Source organism: Carex rostrata, chromosome 21 (genome assembly GCF_964058835.1).
Source record: "Carex rostrata chromosome 21, lpCarRost1.2, whole genome shotgun sequence".
In the NCBI taxonomy this organism is placed as follows: Eukaryota; Viridiplantae; Streptophyta; class Magnoliopsida; order Poales; family Cyperaceae; genus Carex; species Carex rostrata.
In genome coordinates, this window is record NC_135938.1 from 1,618,762 (window position 1) to 1,641,081 (window position 22,320).

The window sequence follows — 22,320 nt, forward strand, 5'->3', positions numbered from 1 at the left end:
TCGAGACAAAATGTTATGAATATTAAAGCTAATTTGGTTGCTCTTTTGTTAATAAGTAATAAATAATTTAAAATGGTTATATATGTAAAAAGGAGGTCTGCGGTTTGTACCAAATGGAGAGGAGTCAAAACAATTTAGCCGACGTGATTCACTTTCAGCGGATTACAGATCCACAATCTTTTCTGTAATTGCATACAGAAAAGAATTGCTGTACCTAACTTCCACTAGCTCATGCATATGATCCCATTAACTTGTAGACTATATAAATAGTATTCTCTGGTTCAATTATTCATTGTTCATTGCATTTTGTTGAAATAAATATGGAATTAAGCAGGTATTCTCTAGACCTAGTACTTGTTCCCGCAACAGTTTGTCTCACGGCCTTGTACCATGTTTTCCGATGGAAATGCATCAAGAAAAGGTACATAGCAACAAATCGCGGCGTAAAGGAAATCTGGATTGAAAGCGTTCTTAAGGTCAGATATGTGACTTAAATTATATTGCATGATTTCAAACTGAAGAAGAGTTAGCTTCAAAATTAGTTGAGAGTACATGCATATCCTCTTACATACATATCTATGTTAAATTACATCAATTATTGTCCTTACATTAATGAAATAATCTATGGATATGTAAAATTAGATTTGAGCTCCAATACCTACTTTTATTTATCAATTAAAAGTTTAAGAACTTCATTCTGCAGGATCTTAAATTACTGTCACAAACTGCCAGTTGCTGCTTTAAATTGTGCATACTGGTACTATATATGACTACCTTTCTACTGAACCAACTATACCAATGAGCAAATACCAAGTCCTATTCCTTAGTTTTATGATGTAAATTTAAACCAATTGTGTAAAAGCAGAAAAACTAATTCATATATAAGGAATAATGGCATCCTAGCATCATGAGGAGTTCCAACTACTACAGAGTAAAAAAATGCATCACTTCCAGAACTTGTGTTTTTGTCATATTGACAACTAGTAGGTTAGAAATATGAAAAACAATGAATTTGTTGCTTCATCAGACATGACAATGGTAAATTCTGTTTTGTAACTACACAGGAGAACAAGAAGAAAGACATGCTCGGAGTACAGAGTTTGCGCAATCCTCTTATGGGTTCTATCCTATCGGCAACAGTCTCCATCCTAATAACCACTGGACTGGCTGCTCTGACCAACAATGCGTACCGCTCAAATTATCTTTCAGAGCATCGAATCTTCGGCTCCCAAGGCGACCAGATCATCCTCGTAAAATTTGCAATGGCCTCCTTCCTCTTGCTTACCAGTTTCTTCTTCAGTTCTATAGCAATAGGTTCTATAATAGAGGCAAATTTTATGATCAATGTGTCTGGTGAGACGTTCAATTGCACGACCGAAAGATTGCTCAAGAGAGGATGGTTTTGTGCATCGGTGGGGAATCGTGTTCTATACTCAACTGGACCAGTTTTGATTTGGCTGTTTGGTCCTGTACCCCTTGCTTTGTCATCAGCTCTGCTGATTGGCTTCTTCTATTCTGTTGATTTTGATCAAAGTGTGGCCCGGAAGAAATAAAGATGTGCAAACAATGGCAAGACGTGATGAATGTTTTTTACAGCAGATTATGCTTTTACTGTGACTAATTTAGTATGAAATAATGAATAAAGTGTAGTGCATTCTTCATATATCATCAAGCACAAATATTATTTTTATTTTCATCATCATCATCAAACTAAAAACTAAGAATAAATTAAAGAAAGTTTCAGATTATCTTTTTTAAATAACTCAACTAACAAGTACAACCAAATTTACACAAACTGACAACTCATCTCGTGAAATCATACATAAATGATAAGTAGGAAGAAGAAATGTATTAATAGCATAAAGGGAACTCAAAAGCAAGAATTTGGAGCTTAGATGGAAGTAGATATCTCCTGCTAATTTCTGGGCATGCAAACGACAGTAGCATGCGTGCGAATTTGGTTGCTAAATTGACCAGGCTTCTCAGTGGTATCGATCTTTTTCTGCCCGGGCGGCGGTTGCAATTCAAAAGCTTGCACCAACCTCCCGAGTGTGATGCCTATGATAGGCAATGCCAAAATAATCCCAGGGCAGCTGCGCCGGCCAACACCAAATGGGATAAATCTGCAACATTGAAAAGGCATTTTGTTAGAATATTTTAAATTATTCCAGAGAATGCAGCTCGAGTCTATCTTTATACAAAGAGAGAGTACTATTGCATCAAGACTACATCTTTGAAGTTAACATTTATACAAAGTGTACCTGAAATCATTGCCGTTAGCCTCCACCTTTGCCTCCTCCTCAAGGAAACGTTCAGGGCGGAACTCATCAGGGTTCTTCCATTTCTCCGGGTCATTGGCGAGGAACCAGGCATTGACGAGGATTTTGCTCTCTGCAGGAATATCAAAGCCCCTGAGCTTCTCATCAGAAAGGTTCATGTGGGGCACAAGGAGAGGAATGGCCATGCGTAGACGCAGCGTCTCCTTGACAACGGCTTGGAGGTAGGGAAGCCTTGGTAGGTCTGGCTCAGTAACTTGCACGCCGGGGCCTAGCACAGCTTCCATCTCCTTTAGAATCTTCTTTTGGATTTCTGGGTGGTTGACTAGCTCGGCTATGCCCCATTCAATCGACCAGAGTGTTGTCTCGATTGCTGTATATCCAAGAGAAAATTAGAAGGAAACTTTACATAGTTTTTTTCTTTTCTTTTTTTAAAAAAAAGTAGCCATTTCATTTGATCATTGATTAATCCAGATAATTTCTATTTTCTCATGAAAGAAGATGCCCAAAGTCCATAATTACTTGGAAGCCATATCTACCACATGTACATTATTCATCTGAAGATAACCTTTATTCAATATAATTTTTGTCAAACTAAATTCAATGTTTAATATTGTTAGCAAGCCTTTAACTGGCATACCAGAATAGTACTGCTAAAATACCCCTGTTTTGGGTCACTTTTCACCCGATAAAGTGAAAAGGAGAAGTGAAAGGAAGATATAGAAAAACATGCAAAATTTAAAATCAGGAGGTTCACCGATAATGGACAGGAACTACCTTTTTGGTTTGCGGACTTATCTTTGCTGTATTATGTAGAACGGAATCACTACATTATTTACGACCCAGAAATGGTTTAAAATTTGTCAGTTTCATAGTCAGTTCTTGTCAGCTGTAAATTTTAAATTATCAAATAAATAAAAAGTGGGTTGTTGGATGCTACTTTTAAGTGATTCCATTCAGATGGTAAAATATGAAGAGATGTCATATTCCAAAATAAGTGCCAAACCTACCAAACTTACCAAACCTTTTTGTATAAAGAGTAAAAAAAATTGATTGTTTTTAGCTTGTTGGCAAAAGATGGGTTACGCAACTTCTCTATATATAATTGTTAAAAATTTAGTAAATAATTAAGACAAACCTCAAATATGAAAAGTTAAGTACCCTAGTGGAGCAAGTGACCACCAACCCCAATACCCTCTACCTTTCTGTTGTAGTATTTATCAGCTAACTTACCAACATTTAATTTTATACATACTTGTCTCTCTTCAGATGCAATTTTCATGATTTGTTGAGAACAAAGATGCATTAGTTTCTATATTAGACAGCTGGAGTTGATGTTGATGTTATCTAACGATAGTTTCAGTAAGAAATATTAATTCAAAGTTTCTTTTTCTTAATTCGACCAGTAGCTATTAAGTTCTAGGGACCCAACAGATCAATATAAGTGCAATATATGATTTTAAATATGAAGGGGATAATTTTACAAGTTGCACATGTACTTGGAAGTATTATATCTGAAGAGGTGACTTGTTCCATAATACAACCAATGGCAACTTGAGGCTGCAATCTAAGGGTGTGAGACCAAATAAATTAATAAAATATATAATTAATGGTTTCCAACTTGGATTGCCATGTTACCATACTGTGGTGCTCGGGGACCACATTATTAGTTTAGACTTTCTCTTTCCCCCTGCCTTGTATTTTCCTAAAAGCCCTCATAAAACCCAAAAACATCACATACAGTTCCCACATGCCCATCTAATTAATAAGAATGCTAATTACATCTGATTTCATTCGTTGATGTGAAGAACCAGTGATAACTGTCAGCTAGTTTTTCATATGGAAAATGGGATGGAACATGTACCAAACTTTTTTGGAATATAGTTTTTTGTCTATGCATTTCATATTTGCAGAGTAAGAGCTATGTTTGCCTTGTTTCTAGGGTCATACATGTGACCTCTTCTAAGAAAGCAACTTTATTTATTTTATTTTTTTAAGTAGAGAAAACAACTTTAGTTTTGGAAATAAGTTATTGTTGTATTATTATTTATATTGAAAATGGTTGGGAGTTAATGTCTCCCACTGATTAGAAAATGATTATTGTTGCAATTTATTACATCAAAAGATTATCTAAAGAAATTTAGGAAGATTAGAAAATTACCAGCAACATTAATGTTTTCCACAATGTAAAGTACATTGTCATGGTTGATTTCCCCCTTTTGCTCAGCCTCAAGGATGTGATCCATGGCACACTTTATTTCTTTCTTCTGATCCATATCGATTCTGCTCAGATTTTACAACAATTTAGTACATATGGAGTAAAATATCAAATTAGTAATATTAAATGCTTCCATGGTGAATATATTATTAATTTTTCCCGATAAAACTTACATCCATATATGGTTTCTTTTGGTGTTACCATGCTTGTTTCTTTCTCAATTTTGTTTGGTACAGTAACATGAGACCGGTTCCAGATTGAAATACCTAATTGCTACATAAAAATAATTTTATTCTCTATCTCCAATTGTACATTTTAAGAATATTCACTCTCATTTAGCATTGTCCTCTTCAAGAGCGCACCTCATGGATCTTGGTCCACTTTATCATTCTTTAATTAGTTATTTATTTATTTGTAGAAAACTTGGTCCACTATGTTTAAAGCATGAAGAGCCGGGAACTGGGTGCATGGGATAAGCTTAAATGAAGTGATGGTCATGATCTTTGAAAAAGCCCTTAGTTTTCCTGATACCTGTGCATGCTTGGTTATTTATGTGGCTGTATGACCAACTACCTCTATGGCTAATGTGGAGCAGTTTAGGTAGTACCATTTTGAGACCACTAAAATTGTCCATCTTTGAAAAGAAGGTATGACTACATGACTAGTGGATTGATGAATAAAAACAATTTAACTAAATACAATTAATCACTTACTTCCTATCCTTGACAAAATGTTCCTCAAAAACCTTAAGCCGAACATCTTTAAGCTTGTAGCATTGCTTCAAATAGCCACTCATAAATGGACGGAGAACGGGAATGAAATCTCCATAGTTAAAATCAAAGCTCTGTGAAAGCCGGCTTCTCTCAGCATTTAGCACCGTCAATTTCTTAAACAACGGGTCCTCAACGCTCTCAAATCTCCTGTTAAACATGATCCGGAACATGTCATTGTACATCATGAGCTGTAATCTTTTTCTGATCAATATTCCTTCGACCGATGACCGGGGATCCTTTTTAACATCCTCAATCACAAGTCTTGCTTCTTCCTCCCATCCTTCACGGTTCTGCTGGACCACCTATAAAAGTACAACCAATTGCAAATTTAATGTTATTTTTTCTCGTTAATTTCCTTCGGCAATCAACAACATTCAATTCACCTTTTCCCCATTTTTTTTTTTTTTTTGTAAATAAATTTCAAATCACCTTTCATAGCAGCAAGATGTATAATTACCTTGTTGGTGAAGAAGGGGACAGTCATGATCCGGCGCATCTTGCGCCAGTGATCACCATACACAGTGAACACCATATCCTGTCCTTTGCCAGTAAAGATATCGAGCACCACATTACGGGTACGTGACCCGAACTCAACTCCCTGTGAATGGAGCACCTCGCGAGCCAGATCAGGCGAGGACACCACAACGAGGTTGCGGACGCCCATCCGAAGCAGGAAAATCTCGCCAAACTTCTTTGCCATGGTCATCAGATTCTTGTGGTTCAGATCATCTCCCACCTGCAAATCATTACAAATCAAATTAGAATGCACACAAGTGTATATCAACATTTTCAATGTATAAGTCGAGGTTAATTTGGATTGTGAGAATACACACCTGTAGCCAATTGCCAACGATTGGCATAGGATAGGGGCCAGGTGGCAGCTTGAACCGCTTGCCAGTGAGTTTAGAGACGACAATAGCGAGAACAATGGCAGCAAAGAGGCCCAAAAGGGCCTTCTCAAGTAAAGCGAGATCCATTGGTAGGAACTAGGAGAAGTGGTGAGGTAGGTGTGTTGCTCTGAATTTTAAAGGGTTTTATAGAGGGAAAAAGATGGTAGATTTGATTAAGGCAGGGGCGGAAGGAGACGAGACTTTGAGTAAGGCGACAATTAAATAATTGTTAAAAACCTCTTAACTAATCTGTAAAATTTATGGAGTAATTTTGCAAATTTCAGTAAGAGGACTTTTACTCATGTGACTTAGTTATCAATGGAGATTCCGTTCTGAAGTGGGAGAATGAAATCAAATAATTTTATCTTTCTTAAAATAACTCGTATAGTTTAATTTAGAGTTTGATAATTTTACCAATTCAATTCATAGGTAACTCAAATTTTGAGTTTAAACTTAAAATCGTCCGATCAGAATTTTAATCGACGGTCCAGATGTAAACAAAATTTAAGACACCGTTTGGACCGTTTCAGAATTGATTCACGTGAGTCGGGTGTTTGAATTCGCATCCTCTGAGATATCTCATATTTTGCGTGACTTTTCTTAAAATCACAACAGTTAAATACATTTTGCACGAATTTGAAAGCAAAAATAATACTTGGTTTTTGCGCTGTCCCCGATAGGCACCGGACACGTCGGTCACGCAAAATTTGAGATATCTCAGAGGTTTCGAATTCAAGGGCGGTTGGGTTTGACTTGATCTTGTACGGCTGGGTTGCGTTTGTGACTTTGTTCAAAGAAAAACAAAGTTGAACAATTAAAGAGTTGGTAGCGATTTTCTGTGGCGATTACAGAACCGTTAGGTGGTGTGACGATTAGCCTATTTCTTTCTATTCCATATTTTTGTTGATGATCTTCTTGTTGGAATAATCAGTTGCCATCAACTATCTGTATAGTTCTGCTTCTTTTTATTTTTAGCATGGTTGTGTGTTTTTGCAAATTTACATACCAATATTTTTTCATGTATATTTAGAGATTTAAAGTTTAGAAAAAAAAAAAATTACTATTGTAGGATATGCTAATGTTACGAAATGAATGACAATATTGATAACTGTTAAACGTTTCTTGTTAGTCCTGACATTTTTTTTTATATTTTTTATGTCATCGAAATAAACTAAATATGCGTCATCCATAAAAATACTAGATTTATCACCATTTAAAATGATCCTGATGTTCATATTTTTTTTTTATATTTTACAACAAAATAATTTAATTTTAATGTTTTTTCAAGATTATGCTGTTGAGAAACGCTAAATTTTGTGCATTCTCTAATAATTGACCCGCCACATACTACAAGCTAACTAGTGTTGCCTCAGAAAAATTTATTTTCTGCGTAGTGCATTCAGCAAGTACATTCACCACTTCAAAACAGAAATTTTAAGTACATTTACAATTATTATTTCTGACTTTATCACAGATATTTCATCAGGGATAGAACTTTTTGCTCAGAAAATGAAAGCTATAATTCGGGACAATTTCTTTTGTTTTTTTTTTTTTTTTTTTTTTTTTTTTTTTCCTTTGCCCCTTCCTGTGTCTCAGAGTCTTTTTTTTTTTTCTAACTTTTCATTCTATAGGCAGCTGATTAGGTGTGCATAGCATCTTTATCTTTCTTTCAAAATCTTAAAATTATCCACCTTCTTGTAAAGGTTATTTTAATGCGTCGATCTAGTTTGAAATTTTGGAGCGTGATGACTGATGACGTATTCAAGAGAATATAGATCGTACGTATAAAGATATAATGGTATTGGTAGGTATACTTATATTATCTTTTGACTTAATTTATATTATCTTTTGGGTTAATGAATCTCAACCGTTGATTTAAAATGACACCAATTCGGCTCCTGTTTATAACTAAGGAGCCCTTTAATATTAGTACAGATCTAGTACGTGCGAATTTTAAAACAGATCGGATAATTGAAATTCATTAACTTTATGTGTATGGATATATTTTTTTTTTCTCCAATTGCGGCAAGAGATCATTATTTATCCTATAATTTGAGTTCCTTGACGTTACAATATTTATGTGTGAAAAAATATTTTTTAGTTTAGTAATTAAGATAATATATTTTGCGTGAAAGGTTATTGGTTCAAAATTCAATTTGAATATTTTTTTGAGTTTAATATTAAATTTCTTAAATCTTATCATTATTTTGAAAAAAAAATATGTACACGAAGTAGATTTATATAGCTTGGAAATGGTCAATTCTAAATCTTCAATCAATTGAACAATTCAAGTAACCAAAAAAAAAAAATTTGAACAATTCAAAGCCCTTTTTTTTGTCTCATGTTCTCTCCTCTGATTTGAGACAATCGATATTTTTATTTTCCTGTATGAATTTTCATACGGTACTAATGTTACTTTAATTCGCGTTATAAATTTTTTTTTTTTTAAAAATAGTGGTATATACCATCGATTTCATTGAAATCAGAATCCATAGCACAATCGACCTGATACCTAAAATTGGTACCAAAATCCGCGTTATAATTGTATTATTGTGTAATACAAATGAGAAAGAGGTGTTTTATGTAGGTTAGCGTAAAGTTTTGATTCAATATATTTTAAAAGGAGGGTTCAAATGTCTCCATTTTTGTGCCTTCATCATGCCTCTATTTTTTTAAACTTTAATAACTCAAAATTTAAAACTTAAAAGTCAAAATAAAACCGTTAGATGTGATCTATGTTATTTTCTCTATGTGCTCATAAAAAATATCACATTTCAATTTTGTTTTTATGTGAATCAATAAGTTCAAAAATCAACGTCTAGAAATCATCTACATTATTGTGTTTTTTATAAGCTCTTGATGACAATCAAACTAAAATTGAAATATCATAATTTTTTACACGTGCATAAATAAAACGATGTAGATCATATCCAACGGTTTTATTTTGACTTTTAAGTTTTAAATTTTAAATTATTAAAGTTTTAAAAAATGGAGTCATTTGAACCCTCCTCATATTTTAATCTTATTTAAATCTCCATGCCATTAATAAAACAAATGAACAATGAATACATTTTATTTAGATATTGTGAGATATTTATTTATGTTTCGATTAATAACTAGATTACAATTTTATTACATGAGAAAAAAAAATAAAGCGGCCAAATATCCTTTAAATATTCTGTAAAGATTCTGTTATATGGTTATCGATTATTATTGTTTTTTTTTAATATCTCTAGATCTCGGTTGCTTGGTGTGAAAGGAATTTGAATGGCATCAAATATTTATGTATTTAACTATTTAAATATATTATTTGAAGTTTATTTGTATAAGATCATAAAAAAAAGTTGAAAAAAATCTGTATGATAGTTATTTTGTTTATAATTATGAAATTATTACTTTTTCTGTAAGAGGTTAAATCGTCATAACTATTTCGTTTATAAAAGGTTAAACGTGCACAAGCCACTTTTAATATTCAAAACTATTTCGTTTATAATAATGAAAATATTACTTTTTCTTTGTTTTTATTAAAATAAAATAAACTGTTACTGTCATATATTGTATTTGACTATTTTTTAGATTGGTGTAATTTATTATTATTATTATTATTATTATTATTAAAGAAATCAAAAGAGAAAGAACAAATAATATTGTGCATGTGCACATGACCAAAGTTTATTGTTACGTACCGTGACTAAAATGATAAATGATAGTCATATCACACAAATAATCACATCACGTGTGGCCACGCCGTGACCACACATGACATGACTGATTGCGTTTAATTATTGTTTTCAAGTTTTAAGTTAATTAAAAAAAAATAAGAACAAAATATTTCCAAAAATATAAAACTATTACAAAATAAATATAATTAAAAAATAATGTTAATAAAATCAGTGAATCACTTTCCATGACTTAACTTGATATGACAGAATCAGTGTGATTAATTTCCTTTCTCCAATGCAAGTGTATGAAAGTGTAGCTACTATTTTATTAGTATTATCTTTCTTGCAACTTGAACAAAGAAGAAATTATTTTCACATAATTATATTTTCTAGGATCAGACGCCCTTCTAAGATCAGTAAAATATAATTCCAAAAGTTGTAGGATATATAAGAAAATTTCACCATAAACTTTTCCAATGCACACTGAGCATGAATTGAGCCAAGTTGAGAGTCAAAATCAGAACTTGGTGTATGCAACTAAACTTTGCATATTTAAGGCTATAATTAAGCATTTTTTTAAAAAAATATTTTGTGGGGCATTTCATTGGCTCCTTTGACAAACAAAAACCATTTACAAACAATTATTGGTGGTTGGTGGATGCATGGTGCGTTCTGATATTGGACCTAAATTAAGTGCACACATGTAAGGTGAGAAATATAATTCTGCGCATTGAATTTAAAATTAAGGAGACTAATGAATTTATACAAGATTTTAAATTTTCTTGTCTGCACAATATGCAAACCAACTGATTAAAGTTTTCTTTAAGAAACTTAATCAAATAGGCAAAATCTCAATGTGCACAGGTACAATTTTTTAGGGGCATATTGGCAAATCTTTCACAAACTTAAGATTATGAATCGTGCTATCTTTGATTTATAATTCAGGTTAAATTTAATATTAAAATCAAAATAAATTTATTGAATTATGATTGAAAATTATAATTATAAGTTAAATCATCAGAAATTACAAGTCGGAGCATTGAAAAATATAAGTCAAATTATTGTTTTATATCGAGTACTTAATTAGTTAATGAGTTTAAATTTAATTAACTATTTAAATCTGATTTTATATATTTTTTTTTTGTCCCATCTGACGAAAATTATGAATCGACTCCTGGTGACAACTATTCTTATTCAAGCATATCTGCCTCTTTTATTATTATACACATGTTAAGAACCACCGCTCCTCCAGTCTTCAGATCTGACATTATATTTATTTATTTATTTTTGAACAGGACAGCTTGGAATTTTCTATACTATTTAATAATTTTATATTGGTTACGTACGTGGGGTAACATGTCAATCTGTGGAAGCAGGAAGAGCCGAAGAGGCGAAGAGCACTCAGTTTTAATATTGAGTATAAATTATCAAGTCAAAAGGGAAAATCGGACAGCTTTTTATTATAAATAAAAAGTAGAATCAGAAATGGTACAAGTACAACTACTCCCCTCTCCAAGTCCAAATGACCTGAGGAACAGTTGACTTTCAATAGCCCCAATTTTTGGGATTCAAATCTGCTCCACAAAAGTAGCACCCTTCTATTCTTCTATCCGAACCGTTTAAAATTGATTACACGGCTTTAATTGTATTTGATTTGTTTTAATATATTATATTGATAAAAAAAAAAAAAGTGATTTAAATCATGTAATCAATTTTGAACGGTTCAGATGGAAGAATAGGAGGATGCTCATTTTCTTAAGAAGAGAGGCAGATTTGAATTCAATTTTTGGAGTCCGAATCCCCTAAAGTAACCTAATCTTTGGGTTTTGGATAGAGACCGTCCGATTCGAATCTCTCGTGATGTGTACGTTCCACTTCAGATAGATTATTGCAGAATCAAATCGGACAGTCCTGATTTAAAACCCAAAAATTAAGTTACTTCACTGGATCTGAATTCCAAGTTTTGACCTTATGAGTTACTAACTAGTCTCATATTTCGGATTAGGTTACTCTATTATTAGATTAATTTCGGATGGTTTAATTTAAATTTGTACAAAATTTAAAGTGGTTTTCATATTTTAAATAAGCATCAATATTATTTTTCATTAGGTTGGGACTATTCTATCTTATGCAGTACCGCAGGGATATTTATTTCTAATTTCAAGGTATTATACATTTTGAAGAAAACGAAGATATGATTTATTTATTTATTTACGTTTATTTCTTGTTGGAACCATTAATTTATTTTTATTTACTTGCGGATAGTAACAGTACACATGCATCTTAGATTAATGAATTGATTAATGCTGCATATATTTGATGTCTCAAAAAAAAAATTAATTAAAAAAATTATAGATATTTAATCAATATTACTACTATTAAATTGAACCGTTTAATAATAATTTTTATTTAAATAATTTAAGTTTTAAGTCGAAAACAATTAATTTATATTATATGTTATCGTTGAAGCTGATTCAGAGACTCTTTGCTACTAAACTATTATATCCTTTCACAATAAATATTTGTGGTTCAGCACTACATCAAGAACTATTCAAATGAGATATATCTTTCCATCATTAAATTAATTAAACTATAACTCCTTTAACTTTTAATATAGTATATATTAAATTTGAATCAATTTAAAATGGACTATGAATGATTCAAATTAAGGATTTCACCTAAAAATTGGACCCTTTCTATTTTATAAACTTTCAGATAAGATAAATTTTGTCAGCGTGATTGACATTTCAATGGATTTCTTTACCAAGTTTCTTCTTCAATAAGTAATAAAAGTAAAGCCTATGATCTCCAACAACTCAAGAATTAAAACGACATTATAATTAATAAAGAATTGGAAGTACAACAAATTAAGGATTTCTATTAGTAGGTAAACCATTGCTTACTGATTTAGATAGAGACATATATATATATAGAGAGAGAGAGATGGGCTACGATGAGTTGCGAAGTAAAGCGACTATTTTACTTCGGATAATATCCGTCCGTATTCAAAAATTAGATACAGATATCCGGATACGGATGCAAATATTGTTTTGGATTTTAATCAATTGAAAAACAGATACAAATATGATTTTACATCTATCCGATCCGTTTGCATCCCTAGAGTGAGGTTATAATAATATACATATTACAGATCAACTTGTACTATGAATTTATATTTATATTTCAAAGCTTGAACAATTGATCTGAACCGTCAAATATGATCTCTATATAAAAATCACTACTTTTCAACAAAACGTTATAGATTTTAATGACTCTTCTAAAAAGTTGGAGAAAAACTAAAATTTTAAATTAAGATATAGACAATCAGATTGAATACAATACCAAAATATATAAGAAAATTCTGATAAAGAATCACAAGATAATATAATTCAATCCATGTATTAATAAATTAGACACCACACAATAGTGAAGCAATCATTTGAAACATGATTTACATTACTTTTATATAATCTAACAAAAATGTGAACCATTAGATTGTACAAATCATAGGATCAAACAAATAACATTACATTTGATGTGGCATAACACTTTTTTTCATTATTGCATTTTATCATTTTTTAATTGCATCCATTAGTTGGTAAATTTTTTACATGGGATTTTACCAATTGACCATGATGCAATAATAAAAATTAATTAATAAGCAGTAGGTTCACATGTTGAACTCAACCTGCCGCCCTTTCCAACACTTAGGTCACTGCTTACCGCTTACTTACCATGTGATATGTGGTTTACATAAATGAAAGGGGCTGATTGCATTCTCCATTTTCTTTTCCCAGAAGATTTCTCCAGGTCCCGAAAAGAAAAAAAGTGAGGATCTAAGCATAGTCATAAGATTCAAATTCGAATAATTCGTTTTTTTAGTGATACCGAACCGAACGCCGAATTATTCACTTGACTGAACTTGACCGAATTAAACCCGAATAATTTGTGAATTGTACAAATTATTCGCGAATTTTTGCCATAACATTTGTTTTGTTTTTTTTTTTTGCTCTCTTGCAGGATTGATATCTCTGGTCTGGATAATTCCGAATCATTCCCGAATTATACCTGAATTATTCCTAAATCACCGAACAGAACCCGAATAATTCATTTGTCAATATGGATCTAAGCATGGCAAAATGCAAACTCAGATAAATGGAAAATAATCGGAAAATGCGAAATAAATCTGAAGATAGTACGATTTTTTTTTTTTTGGAAGAGTCTTATTTATCATTATTCAAGTACTTAAAGAGATATCATATATATAAGTTGTGATATGAAACTTTTATTTAACAACAACAGGCTTTAATTTGCTATATATGACCAAAAGTAGATGAAAGAGGAAAAAATTTCACCATTATTTATCCAGCTAAGGAACTTTGTTTTTGTTCTTCTTTTTCTTTTTTGCCTTGAGTTGTTATAAATCTCATATGACATCATACTAATTTTGAATATCATTTATTCATTTTCACTTCAAATTATGGAGTTAGCAATTCTTCATTGATTAGTATTGTGTATGTACATTGCAACAAAAATATATTATAAGAGAACAAAAAATATTCATAAAAAATGTCATTTTCATAAAAAAAAACTTTAGACTAAATAAAAAATAACACTCCTTAAATGACATCTACATATAAATAACATTCCTTAAATGATATATATGTTTTTTTTTTAGAATAAAGATTTTTATCCCCCATTTATCCCCCATCTAACTACCTTTCTACAACTAACTTATTAACTATCAAAAATAAAAATCTATATGCAAGAACAAATTTGTTAACTTGGAAGGTCCTCCGGAGAGATATTTAGATAAAGATAGGCCAAGAATGGGTAACTGTACGAACGAGACAGGTTGGGAAATTTTTTATTCATAGAAATTAAGAAAAAGATAGAGAGAGAAACAGAAAGAGTACAGTATTTGTTATATTGATAGAAAGATCGGTACAGATTCTACCGATCTAAAAAATCAGAACACTTAGGATAGGCAGAATTCCTACCCATCCTAACTCTTCTCGGATCTTCTGTGAAGACGGTGCCTGAGAAGATCAAGAATTGATCTGTTGCTATTCCTGTTTTGAAGACGGCGTCACAGAAAATCCGAGAAGAGTTAGGATGGGTAGGAATTCTGCCTATCCTAAGTGTTCTGAATTTTTAGATCGGTAAAATCTGTACCGATCTTTCTATCAATATAACAAATAATGTACTCTTTCTGTTTCTCTCTCTACCTTTTTTTCAATTTCTACGAATAAAAAATTTCCGACAGGTTGCCTCTGACCAAGATAAGGTCCACTTCTAGAGGCATTAAATTGTTGGTTTTGTTACCCCAGCCTGAGCCAGCCAGATTCATCATTTCATTCTTTTGTTTCTAACATTATATATATATACTGACATTATTCCCAGCCCATAATTCTCAGAAATTTTTATTAATATAAATTATCATAAAATAATATAAAATATTAGATGAATTGTATTCATATTTCGATTTCAAAGAAAAATCATAAATTTTGTCTAGTTCCTTTATAATATCATAATTATTGTATTTATAAGAAGAAGACGATTTCATAGAAAAATCATAAATTTTGTCTAGTTCCTTTATAATATCATAATTATTGTATTTATAAGAAGAAAAGGAAGAAGAACTAAAAGGATTTTAAAGGATTTGAATTTTTTTTTAAATGTGACAGATAGCATAGTAAAATTATCAAATTTTATAAATTTTTGTTTGCATCATTGTGTTGAATTAATAATATAATTAAAATAATAAAAAATAATATGTATAATAGCTATATTGTATTCTAAATTTTGAAAATTACTGTATCGTCGTATCCGTATCGTATCTGATACGATATTCGTACCCGTATCCATGTAACATAGTCTATAACATAAATATTAGTACATAAATGCACTCGTGTGAATACTTTTCATATTACGTATTAATACAATCAAGTATCAAATAGAGTAATTTGTAAAAAATATTAAATTAAGATACTTTTTAACGTAACAATTCATACTTTTGTTATAAGTATGAATACTTACATTACGAGTTATGAATACTTACAGTACTTGAGATTAATACTTTCAAACGTCATCTAGTGCTACAAGGGGAAAAAAAGATAGATAATATGTTAGATACAAATATTTGATACACGAACTATTCACACTTGCATGACGAGGTATTAATACTTGCAATATTTAAAATTAGAAGGGTTCCAATGCCTCATTTTTTTATGCCTCATCATACCTCATATTTTATATCTTCATTTTCTTCGTATTCAAAGTCTAAATTGTCGATCCGAACCGTCCAACATGATATCCATACTAAAATATGGTTAGGGATGAAATTTTATATTTTTTGAAATTTTTTTGCTATTTTTAAGATGGGTAGAAAATCACTGTTTTTTGAACAGTTCAAAAACAGTGATTTTGTACCTATCTTAAAAAATAGGAAAAAAAATCCAAAAAATATAAAATTTCATCTCCATGTATATTTTAGTATAAATATTTTGTTGAACGGTTCGGATCGATAATTTGGACTTTGAAAACGAAAATATAAAATATGAGGTATGAAAAAAATGAGGCATTGGAACCCTCCTCTTGAAATTAATACTTTCATACATTATCCCGTGTCATATGAAAATAACAATAAAAATTTCATAGATTATGTTAGTTATTAACACTTGACATATAAACTATTTACACTTGCATGATGATGTATAAATACTTGCAATACTTGATACTAATACTTTCAGACGTCATCCAGTGCCATATGAATTTTTTTTTAATAAAATATGTTAGGTACAAACACTTCAGACATGAATTATTTACACTTGCATTACGAGGTATGAATACTTGCACGAAGAGGTATGAATACTTGCGTGGCGCGGGATGAATACTTGCTCGACAAGATATGAATACTTACACGACAAGGTATTCACGACGATTCATGAATACTTGCACGACGAACAACCCGAAAGTACGTCATCATGGATCTCATTTGAAAGATAAAATTGCATAGAAGACATTCATGGTTTTAGATTTGTAAATTTTCTCACAGATTATCAAAAATATTGACGAGATTGAACGAACAAAAAAAAACTCACCTCTAAAAATGTGTAAAAGATGAGTGTGTGATGTGTCCATTTTTTTTCCGAAATACTTGGTATCTTAGGTATGAATACTTGATAAATTATATATTAACACTTGCGCACACATGTATCTATATTTGTGCGTGTCAGTTGTAAAATATATCAAATATTATGTGGTTCCCCAAGTAATTAATGATGTCCAGTTAATTAGTGGTCCCCACAGGTAGTTATTGACTAGGAGATGAATGAAAAAAATTAACTGGGGGATAGTTACTCGATCTCTTTTTTTTTATCATTTGACATATTTTCATAAAAAAAAATCTCATACAAAATGACATATTAAATGACAAATAACATTCCTTAAATGATATAAAAAAATAGAAAGATGAAGATATGACCAATCAATTATCAATCAATTTAAAAATTAATTTTAAATGACATTTAAAAAATGGAAAGAAATCTGGTCCAATAAAAAAGATAATACAATTTGCATGTGACGAGTACGTGTCTAACTAAATCTGAACTTCTACACGTAAATAAACGTAAAAAAGATGCATAGAATAAGAAAAATGCAGATTATTTAATTGGAGGGCTCAAATTAAATTTGAAATTTCATCTTTTAATTACAGTTGTTGGTGGATCAGAACATCTACGTGCTGAATATAAGAATGGAGATAACAAAAAGTTATTCATTAAGCGAAAAAAATAGCATTACATTAAACATGTTCTTTTTTGAAAGAACGGGCTCATAGGGTAACTACCAAATGTTTAAGGCTTTCAAGCTCTCGAAAATTTTAATCATAATTCAAATAATTTGTGGTACTTGATGACAAAAATTATTGGAGTTGTTGGTTCATATTTTACACTAGTCTCCAAACTTTTTGCTCTAAGAGTAATGCCTTTCCAACCAAGCATACTAATTGAAACATTACAAGTACTATAACATTATTATTTCCCCTTCATTTAATGATAAAAAAAGACCGTATCAAAACAAAGATGATCATAGAAAGGTGCAAACACTATAAGTTAAATATCAGCATAATGATAAGTTTGTAATTCTAAAATAATCCAACAAAGTCTAAATCATGGTTTGGGTATAATGTGAAATAATTTGTTGTTTCCAAATCAAATAATAATATGTTATACTATACATAAAAATTGAGTGAGGCTACAATGCTTTGCAATGTACAGCTATCTAGTATACTCGATACACTTTGTATCAAGATGCACGCCGAATGAAAATCAAAGCACATTCAACGATTGTTGCATTGAAACACACTAGCTAGATAGGTGTACATCACAAAACACTATAGCTCCACTCATAAAAATTTATAGTTTACATTAATAATGTTAAATAAATAGTTTGATGTTCGTTCAATAAGATAAATTCGAAAATAATTTGAAAAGATGATAAACAAATAATGCATATATTTTTTGAGAAGCTTGAGCAGAGCCTCCAATCATTCTAGGAATTAAGTGAAGTAACTCAATCTTTGAATTTTAAATCTGAACCGTCCGATTCGTATCCGCGATAATCTATTTGAAGTAGAGCGCACACATCTCGAAAAATGAGTTTGAATCGTGAAGCAATTTCGAGCGACGGATTCGAATTGGACGGTCCCGATCCAAAACTCAAAAATTGAATTACTTTAGGTGATCCGGACCCTCATCCTAAGGGATTCGTATTCTCTCAGGTATTGTAGAGGATTACTCTCACTTTATGGTTTGAGATTAAATCTCAACTAGTTTGGAATTCGGGTTACCATAGGGAGCAGTATTATTGGGTTTTGAGATTCGTGTCAAGTTAAAAAGAACGGTTCAGATCTAATAATTGTAAAAGATTCCTTATCAGATATTGGAGAGGATGTGAATTCCATCCTAGGAGCAAAGAAGAGAGTATAAACCAACTAACCAGAAGAAGTTAAAAGTTAGATTGGTTTCAAGATTTGTTCAACATTTCGAATGAGCTGGCAGCAACAATAGATTAATAACAAATTAAAGGTTAATTTGCAAAAAAGCCCCTGAACTTCCTTAAAACAATGCCATATTTCATCCCCGACCTGACAAGTATTACAATCACATAATATTAATAAATAAAACTGCCAGATTTTGGTGACATGGGACAAGTTTATAAACAATAAAATAAATATGTACGACCTAACTTACCGACGTTTCCATCAAGTAGAGAATATTTTATATATTTGCACATATCTAGGAAAGCAATTTGTCGTTTAATTATATGAAGACATTGGTAGGTAGAGCTTTCGAGTTTCCATACCTCACTTTTGTCTTTACTCGCTAGTTGACTACAAAATAATTTAGCATGATGCTGATAAATAAATGGAACTTGGTTTTAATGGGCTTAATTCCCAGAAGAGACTGGGCCAATAAGTGAGAAAACCTCTACTTGGTCTAGGCCTAAAGATCAAGTCTTAAAGAAAAGGCCCAAAACAAGTCCCAAATACCAGCCACTGGGCCCACTACAAATATCTCAGTTTTGGACCGGGAAGGCCTAGTAAAATGAATCCTGCTGCGGCCCAATGGGCGTTAGATCAAATTCGGTCTGATCTCAGGTCAGAACCTCCTGACCTATATCGAAAGTCGAACAAAAAACTTTAAAATTCGTGCTGATCTAGTTCATACGTTATATTATTCAAAAGGATTTTTCAGTACAATCATGCCTCAGTTCTTCAAATGAAAAAGAAGAATATAATCAATTTAGAAGACTATTGCTTGTTCAACGAACAAAATTCAACTCTGTTCGTTAGTGCTCTGATAGTGATAATAGTCAGTTTCTGGCCAGCTAATTTTGTCAAACAATATTGAACTGATAAACTCAGCATGGAGCCAATAGAGTTGATGCTTTTTACATGGGCCTTGTGTGAAATTTCAACCCACATAAAATCATTAATTAAGATGCCAAAACAAATGGTTATTTCATTTCTGCAAACTGGATTATCTGAATCGTTCATCTTTATTGCCAATTGCGAATCTCAAACCCTCCTTAATTAGGATCGTTAGATCTTGGTTGAATGGTGAATTTTGAATAAACTAATCTAAATTATGAAAAAAAAATATAGTTGTATGTGACCAAATATGACAAACGTGAGCACTCACGTTTAGACACGTTACGTGTGGTCATAACGTGACTAACATATTGTGACCATTCACATATTCTGACCATCCTTTTAAATTTGATCATAGCATGGTAGGTATTAATGTGACTTGATTACTGTAAGTCATGGCACAATATAATATATATTTAGATTCCTATAGCGGACCTCTTTTTCTGAACCCTACAGTAGTTTCTCATCTCAGGTTAGTTGATAAATGCTAACGCTAATGCACACAAATAAATTAATAAATGCCAACTAAAGCTTTTATGGTGGCTCTCCACTAGGGCTGTCAAAAAAGCTCGCAGCTCGTGGCTCGCCTCTAGCTCGCTCGCTAACAGCTCGCTCGGTAGCGGACCGAGCTGTTAACGAGCCAGCTCGGCTCAGGCTCGGGCCAAAATAAATGAGCTGAGCCAGGGGTCAGCTCGGACCGGGCCAGCTCGGCTCGTTAAGCTACAGTGAATTTAGGGTTTAGTCCCGTATAATTTTAAGTCTAGTTCCATTTTTAAAGGCGCAATTATGCAAAATTGATGTATTTTCAGTTTGGGAAGAAAGGATATGGCTTTAGTTGCTTGAAGATGTGCCTGCTGGACAATTTCTTAAATTTTTTGAATAAGATTTCTTATTTTTTATTTTTGAATTTGTATAATAACAGCCCAATAAAGCCCAACGAGCCAGCTCGTCAGCTCGCGAGCTAGCTCGGGCTGGCTTGTCACAAGCTGAGCCAAAGGTTTTGACTCGGGTGACCTAGGTCCAGCTCGCTCGGACCAGGCTCGGGCCAAAATAAACGAGCTGAGTTAAGGCCCAGCTCGGCCCGAGCCAGCTCGTTTACAGCCCTACTCTCCACCAAGTCCCTCAAAACCTTAATTTAATTTCCCAATTCACTATACCATGTTCACATGTTCAATACAATATTAGAAAAAAAGCATCATCTCTTTAATGATCTAAGTCATCGAAACAATTATATTTTTAACTGTCTAACAATTTTCATGATCACCGAAATGGACAGTCTCGAACAAACATGAAATTGCACGGAAGGTTACCACACCGTCCATCCACCGGTTTGTCAAATGATCGATCGATGGATCGACGGTTGGATGCTGATCACTCAAGGATAGAAATCCAAGGGTAGGCTAAGAAATATATATGTACCCTTTTAAGGCCTCCAAAGGAGCAGTGCAGTGAGGCCTACCAACTAAAAGATGCTTTTCTGCTATCATTGTTGATTGTTTATTCTAAGCACATGCTTTCTCTTCTCCTTGGCGATTTTAAAGTTTTTGTCCTAGGTTATAGGTAATTTAGCATTTCAATCCCTGCCATCTTAATTTATTTAAATCCAAAGATCAAGTATGGTTGTAAGTACAAGTTAATGCCAGCACCATTCAGTAATTTTGGTGTTGTTGTAATGGATAATTCAAAATTGACTTGTTCTGCATTCAGTAATTTTTTTTTTTTTTTTGAAACTCTGATAGAGGCTATCAGACCAATTACATCAGTTCATTTGTCAGAATTTAAAAGACTTTATACAATAAATAAAACTTGCGAAAAATTAACATCTGAACCCATATATATATGCTTCCTTCACATCTGCACAGCATGCATGGCCTGATTCTGCCAGTACTCTTGTGTTGATAGGAGCATTTTAAGAGAGAGAACTTGAAACTTCAATGGACCAATACCATTTATAACTTCTAAAGACTATTAGCCATGAACTTCCCAGACGAATTGGAACATGAAGCAAATCACTGTGTCGTATTAACATAGATTTGCTGGTTGTGCTGAACCACATATCCATAGACAAAATAACTTGTGGTCATTTCCTAAATCAATTTTTAATGTTAAATAAATTATATCGAGTTTTGTATAACAACAACAACAACAATAATAATAACAAATATAATAATACAAAATAATACAATAATATCTATTCTTATATTAAGCATGTAGATGTCTTGATCCGTCAACTACTGTGATTAAAAGATTAAATATCAGCCCTCCAATCAAATAGCATGCCTTCTTTTGTTCTATGTATTTTTTAATGTTTTTTTTTTACATGTAAGAGTCTAAATTTATTTAGATACGTACTCTCCACACATACTCCCCACAAGTTTATTTAATTGTTTTTGTCATGATTTCTTTTCATTTTTTAAATGACATTTGGAATTTTTAGATTAATATTGATGATTGATTGGTTATGTTTTTATTTTATTTTTTTCTATTTTTATAGAGGAGGGTTCAAATGCCTCAATTTTTAAGAACTTCAATAACTCAAATTTTAAAACTTAAAATCAAAATAAAAA

The 22,320-nt window shown here is 31.9% G+C and overlaps 2 protein-coding genes and 1 long non-coding RNA gene across 3 annotated transcripts; 1 reads left to right on the forward strand and 2 right to left on the reverse strand.

Moving 5' to 3' along the window:
* The first annotated feature begins 275 nt into the window (after positions 1–275).
* LOC144572958 (uncharacterized) lies at positions 276–1,663 on the forward strand. The gene is made up of 2 exons (XM_078322601.1): positions 276–476; positions 1,065–1,663. Exons 1-2 carry the CDS (start codon positions 321–323, stop codon positions 1,551–1,553), a joined length of 645 nt encoding a protein of 214 aa, XP_078178727.1. The 5' UTR covers positions 276–320; the 3' UTR covers positions 1,554–1,663.
* Positions 1,664–1,834: 171 nt separating this feature from the next.
* Positions 1,835–6,453, reverse strand: LOC144572957 (trans-cinnamate 4-monooxygenase-like). Its single transcript, XM_078322600.1, has 6 exons — positions 6,101–6,453; positions 5,725–6,003; positions 5,208–5,569; positions 4,438–4,559; positions 2,262–2,649; positions 1,835–2,123 (listed from the first exon to the last, which is right to left on the reverse strand). The coding sequence occupies exons 1-6, from the start codon at positions 6,242–6,244 to the stop codon at positions 1,916–1,918; spliced, it is 1,503 nt and encodes a 500-aa protein (XP_078178726.1). The 5' UTR covers positions 6,245–6,453; the 3' UTR covers positions 1,835–1,915.
* Positions 2,713–3,182, reverse strand: LOC144572959 (uncharacterized). Its single transcript, XR_013517849.1, has 2 exons — positions 3,054–3,182; positions 2,713–2,901 (listed from the first exon to the last, which is right to left on the reverse strand). It is a non-coding gene; the product is annotated as an uncharacterized LOC144572959 (long non-coding RNA).
* Positions 6,454–22,320: the final 15,867 nt, after the last annotated feature.